This window comes from Pholis gunnellus (genome assembly GCF_910591455.1).
Source record: "Pholis gunnellus genome assembly, chromosome: 14".
Classification (NCBI taxonomy): Eukaryota; Metazoa; Chordata; class Actinopteri; order Perciformes; family Pholidae; genus Pholis; species Pholis gunnellus.
Window position 1 is genome coordinate 2,584,625 of NC_136541.1, and position 6,000 is coordinate 2,590,624.

The 6,000-nt window shown below is 39.1% G+C and overlaps 1 protein-coding gene across 4 annotated transcripts in view; it reads left to right on the forward strand.

Annotated features, from left to right (window-relative positions):
• Nucleotides 1–5,517, forward strand: part of LOC306706731 (nuclear receptor coactivator 2-like) — a 46,012-nt gene extending 40,495 nt beyond the window's left edge. For all 4 annotated transcript variants that reach the window (XM_079173903.1, XM_079173901.1, XM_079173904.1 and 1 more), the window contains 4 exons: nucleotides 369–639; nucleotides 719–866; nucleotides 1,141–1,215; nucleotides 1,431–5,517. In XM_079173903.1, coding sequence (XP_079030029.1) covers nucleotides 369–639; nucleotides 719–866; nucleotides 1,141–1,215; nucleotides 1,431–1,442 — 506 coding nt within the window. In that variant the 3' untranslated portion in view covers nucleotides 1,443–5,517. The remainder of the gene's footprint in view (nucleotides 1–368; nucleotides 640–718; nucleotides 867–1,140; nucleotides 1,216–1,430) is intronic.
• The last annotated feature ends 483 nt before the right edge of the window (nucleotides 5,518–6,000 follow it).

Genomic DNA, 6,000 nt, shown 5'->3' on the forward strand with positions numbered 1-6,000 from the left:
TATAGATAGTTGTAGATAGAGTTATAGATTTATTCTGGTTTTGGAAAGAGCTTTGGCTTTTCACCTCGCTATACTTTAGTTTTTCGGCGCTGGTTTGGTGGCGTCCTTCTTGGATTGTTTTAAAAATAAATCCTACTCATTGTGCCTTTACGTGAAGATTTTCAACATTATTTCTCATTTTCCTTCTGGCTTAGATGATTCCCATTTGTCTGTGTTAAGTGTCATAAGACCTCAAAATAATGTCTTGAAGTAGAGCAGATGTACAGTAACGTCCTAACGGCTGGTAAAAAGTATTTTCTGGATATTAGTGTCTGGTTATCGTTCCCCTCCATGCAGCTTACGACCATTTCATCCGCTCCAATCTGCAGGAATGAGCCAGCAGCAGCAGCAGCAGCAGCAGCAGCAGCAGCAGCAGCAGCAGCACCAGCACCAGGACCCCGTGTCAGGTTTTCCGTGCGGGGCTGCGACCCCTCAGAGCCCCCTGCTGTCCCCCAGGATGGGTCAGGGTCAGAGCCCCATGCTGCAGCAGATCCAGGGCCAACCCCAAACCCAGCCCCAGGGTCCGACCCAGAGAGGAGCTCCGGCCTACCAGCCGAGCCCCGGGTGGTCCCAACCTGCCAACATCTCCGCCAGCAGCAGGTAACCACAGTTCAGCCGTTAGATTGTGTATTTTTTTTGTGAATATTGTACATCTTTGACTGGCTTTGCCTCCTTCCAGCGTGTACCCCCAACAGTCCCAGTCGCAGTACTCCACACAAGCCAACGGAGGAATGTACAACAGCAGCATGAACCTGGGAGTCATGGCCAACAGCGGCGGCAACATCAACCACATGTCAGGACAGATGAGCTCCATGAACACAGAGCAGGTGAGGGATGCACGACTTCAAATATATCGACGTGATTATTCCTAAATCTACATGCTTTGTTTTGTAGTATATGAGATAAAGACGTTTATAATTTGCATAAATCACCTTTTTCTTTAACGTGCAACATGAGTTCTTGTTTTCTGTGTCTGACCAGAAACTGTTGATCATGTTCAAGATGTTTCCTTTATAGTTATTCTCAGTATTTAGGAGGAAACAATACAGTTTGTAGCCGATGTGTTCATGATTGGTGTCATTGTCGTATTTGCTGATGCAGGTGAGGGACGGCAGCCTGATCCTGGAGCAGCTGGCGGGGATGGACATGTTGACGCAAGAGGGCGAAGCCAATTCTGTAAGTTAAAACACATTAACGTGCATACATTTCTGATCTTAAGCTACTTTATGAGTCATCCAGACCTCTCTGGGACAAGTCTGTATTACAAGTCTAATCCATCAGACTGATGACTACACAATCACCTTGAGATGGTTTTCATCCCGATCATTGTGAGACCGTTTGTTATTTCTATATTAGACGAATAATACGATTTTCTGTCGTTTTTTTTATAGAACTTCTGCTGACCCCGGCTTTGGTTGAGACAAGGTGACGCATGCAAAAACACTGACGCCTCCTCAGCTCAGCTCACGGAGGAGCACCGAGGAGCTGAGGACCTGCGATGGTAACTCTGCTCCCCGTGCAGGGAGAGGACCGCCACGCATACTGTATATGAAGGGCACATTTCTTTGTGCGCGTTTGTGTGTGAATCTGAAACAGTTCGACACTGGAGGAGTGAATGCTTGACGAGCTTAAATGAAACCTCTGCATTTGATCTTTTATGGTTCTGTTTTGGAGCCTTGACTGAAAAACGTTCAAACGAGAAGGTTTATGATATAATATTTTACAGGTATTTATAGTTTTGAAGAAGTTTTAGAGATTCTTTTTATGACACAAAAAAAAAAAAAAATCAAGGATATCTTTGTTTAAGAAAATCTCTCAGAATGGTACATTTTGATGTCAATTTTAAAATTAATATATTTCAACTGCTGTAGTTACAGGGGAGCTGTATCCCTATTTAATGACTTTTTGAATGAAGGTGAATGTGTATAGATGGTGTACATACGTAGATTTAAAATACCGCTTTTTCCTCGTCGTGGTGTTGCAAAAAACAGCAGTTTGGTGTTTTAGTCCAACAGACAGAGAGCAGAAATATGTCATTGGTTAAAGGAAACCTCACTGGGCGGAGCTCCAGAACCACAAGACAACAATAGAGGAAGTCAATTCATTTTATATATATATATATATATATATATATATATATAAATAGCAAACAGTGCAGGAATACTGTGTTATAAGTAAAAGTCCTGCATTCAAAATGTTACTAGAGTAAAAGTAGAAAAGAATTTGCATCAAAATATAGTTAAAGTACCAAAAGTAAAAGTACTCATTATGCAGAATGACCCATTTCAGAATATTATATATTATATTACTGAATTATTATTATTGATGTGTTCATAACTTTAATATTGCAGCCGTTAAAGGTGGAGCAAAGTTGAATTACTTTATATACTTCCAGGTGTTTTAATCCATAATAATTGATTTTTTTTTGTTGATTTACATTTTGTATTAAATGTACTTATTGCTGTCAAAGCTTCATAGTGGAGTAAACAGTACAACGCTGGCCTCTGAACTGTAGTGGATTATGAATTTAAAGTTGCATGAAATACAATTACCTCAAAGTTGTACTTCAGCACAGTACTTGAGTACATGTATGTAGTAACTGTACGTGTTATTGTGAGCATGGTAGAGCGTCAGTCCAAACTCAATCATAAATAGTTTGTTTTCTCCGCCCACTGAGATTTAACCAATGAAATGGTTTCTGCCTCTAAAGCAGCTTTGCCTCTGAAACAGATCTGTGTTCAGCTACTAAAACCTTATGCTGCTGTGTGTCGCTATACGATGACACCACGCACTGGTCTGCAGGAGTTCATTCAAGCTGAAGGACAATTTAAAACGTGTGTTGTTTTGTTGTGTCGGGTCTTTCTGTGGGCGAGTCTGTGCGCGCTCTACAGTACGAAGACCCAGAACCTTGAGCATCCAAAGTTAAATGTGCTTTTACAGACTGGACCTCGAGCATTGTGGGAAATCCATGTGAACGGTGCTCTATCTATTTTAAGTGCAAGAAAGTAAGAACAAAACATACTCTTAACTGGTCACGTGGATTTCTTGAATCCCTCTTTGTCTTCTGTCGATGGTCCAGAAATCTGTTCAAGGAGCAATATGCGGGATTGTGAGCATTTCTATTGCCTCTCGATGGCTCTCAACATGGTGGCGGCTGAGCTAAACAGTGCTAACAACGGCGTTATCAGCTGATAATAATAATTAGATGATAGTTGTGTGATGCTATAATAACGCTCTGAATCCCGTATATTGCACCTTTTTAAGCACACACTGTCACAAGGAGAAGAATTGTGAAAAAGCGAAACTGACTGCAGAATGAAACACTGACAGAAAGTTTAAATTTGTTTTTAGAAAATGTCGCGCTGTCCCTGTTTTTCCTTCATGTCCTTTCAGCTTTCAGCACATTAAATCATGCTCCAGTGTGCTTATCGTAAAATCCCAAACATTTTTACGATGCAACCACTCAGAGAAAATGGAAGCCATTGAAGTTGTCCTGAATGTCAAACTCTCTGCGAAGGTTTTAAAGTAATCGAGAGCGTAAACTCATGTACAGTAACTACTAATGTTTAGATGAAAGTGAATTATTTTCTCTTGATTGTGACTGATACAGTGCAAATATAAATATATATATATATATCTTTATTCATAGATGAATATTTTACCAATTTCAAACTACTGTAATTCATGTAAGTACCTTAAGATGCTAAAGACAAAGCATAATGCCTTAGATCTGTGATTCTCCGTCTGGCGTTTAGCGGTACGGTTTACAGGTGTGTTCAGGTGTCACATACTGCTGACTGAGTCTTCTGCCACTTCATACTGTCGGTGGAATAACCTCAGAACCTGGGTTTTTATATTCCATCCCTAAGAAGCAACACAGGACCAGCCGTTTGAATCTGCGGAAATTTAATTTAACGCAGTTTCAGCAGTTCCATCGCAAATCATTTTAACTTTGAGCTGCAGTTTCCTGTAAATCACATTAATGACGTCAGACTTTACTACTGATACAAATAAGCATCTATTTCTGACATTAAATGCTCGAAATACCACAAGAGAAGCTATTAAGTTATCAAATGTTAGATGTTGCCATCGTAAAAGCTTTCAAACTAAATCACGTCTTATACAAGCAGCAACCTCCGCTGCTGAGAAACGAAGCCAACGCGAAAAATGCAAAAGAAAACTGCAGTTCTTCAAACGGCCACTTGAGGCTCCAAAAGCGAGTCGCTCCCCATAGACCTCTATGTTAAAATGCCCAACTTTACAACATAAATCAACATGTTTACAGCCTGGTACAACAACAACGGTAACTATAGATAATATCCACGTTCATAACTGTACAAGACGTGAATGTTTAAATAACTGACCCGTTTTAGAATAAAATAAAATCACTACGGCTCTTCAGAAACCTTTGGGTGACCTCACAGATCCATATTTTCTTGTCTCTGGTCCTAAACAGTTTGAAGCAACCGGAAATAAATCTATGATACTAAACAGAAGGAATGTAAAAACTAAGGTTGCATAAACCAACTGGAATGGCTTCACGTTGCTGTTAAAGTTATATTTCACTGAGATCTTTGTCGATAGCCGACTGTTCACATTTTACTTTTTTAAGTTTACTCGTTCTGTTTTTTGTTTTTCATTTAAAAAATTTTGATTTTTTTTTTTAAAAATGTGTTATTAGCATCTTTAAATTATTCTTATGGCATAACTTCTTGTTTGTAGAAAAAAATAAATCTAAAAATTGATGGCGTCAAAGCCTCGCTTGGAGCTCATTGTGTTTTGTGATTCCACCACCAGGTGGCGCCAGAGTCTAACATGTTCTAATCCTACACATAGTGGCTTTAACGTCTGCGTTCAACAACAATGCAAGCAGAGAATGTACATCTTTCCTTTATCGTTGCATCATGACTGCTGACATCAGGATATTTAACGCTGAGTTGCAACAGAAACATCTCGAGAGCTGCTGAGCAAATATGTCACCGTGCTTATTAATTAATAGCTTGACGGGAGACTTTATAGCCTTTTTATAGCTGAAATATTTCATATTATAACGTTGTGCAGGGAGTTATTGTTTTATACGAATAGTGCAGGTCAGAATGTTTGGATTTTAAAATGAAAGAGTTAACATCTGGTCCACACAGACACGGATTAGAATATTCTGTTAATGTTATTAATGCATTTCTTTGCAATCAGTTGAAAGTGTTTCACAGGATGCGATGTTTAATCAGAGAAATACGTCAAAGAAGGCGTTCAAAGTTCACTGTTTTCTTTTTCTCTCTCTGCCCTGATTGTTCTTATTCGATATGTCAGCGGGGACACGGCCCAGTACACACAGTTCATTCAGTGTGAGGGTTTTATTATGCAAAAGTCCAGACGTTCACACCACTTTATGCAAGCTGTCCACTCTAATGTTGCTTTTGCCAATGCTGCTCATTAATTTATGATTCATGCCACTGTAAATAAATTATTTTTATTGAGCAGGAGCGCCTCTGTCTTTTTATTTCTCCTCTGGTTCTGGTGTTTTTTTATAGATCTACACTACTTACATGAACAGTAATGGACTGCAGACTATCACTGACTGACAATCACATAAATGAAAAGACCGTTTTTCGTTTTTTCATGACTAATCATCTGATGAAATGTATTTCATAGAGAGCAGCTTTCTCTGTGTGCAATGAACTCTTTACAGCAGCAGGAGGCGACATTCTCTAGTTGAGATAAACACGTCCCACTGCAGCATTTATTCAATACATTTCTCTGAAAAGTTCCCATCACCTCCCTCCTGATTATATTAAACTTATTATATTTTAAAGTTAAAATGCCGAAACAAAAAGTAGGGTTTTTAAAATGTTCTAGTCACATGGAGTTATTCTAGTTAGGATGTATTATATTATTGATCAGCTGTTTCTCTATTTTGGCTTGTTGGGCCTTAGTAGCTATAAATATGCTCAATGTGAAGCA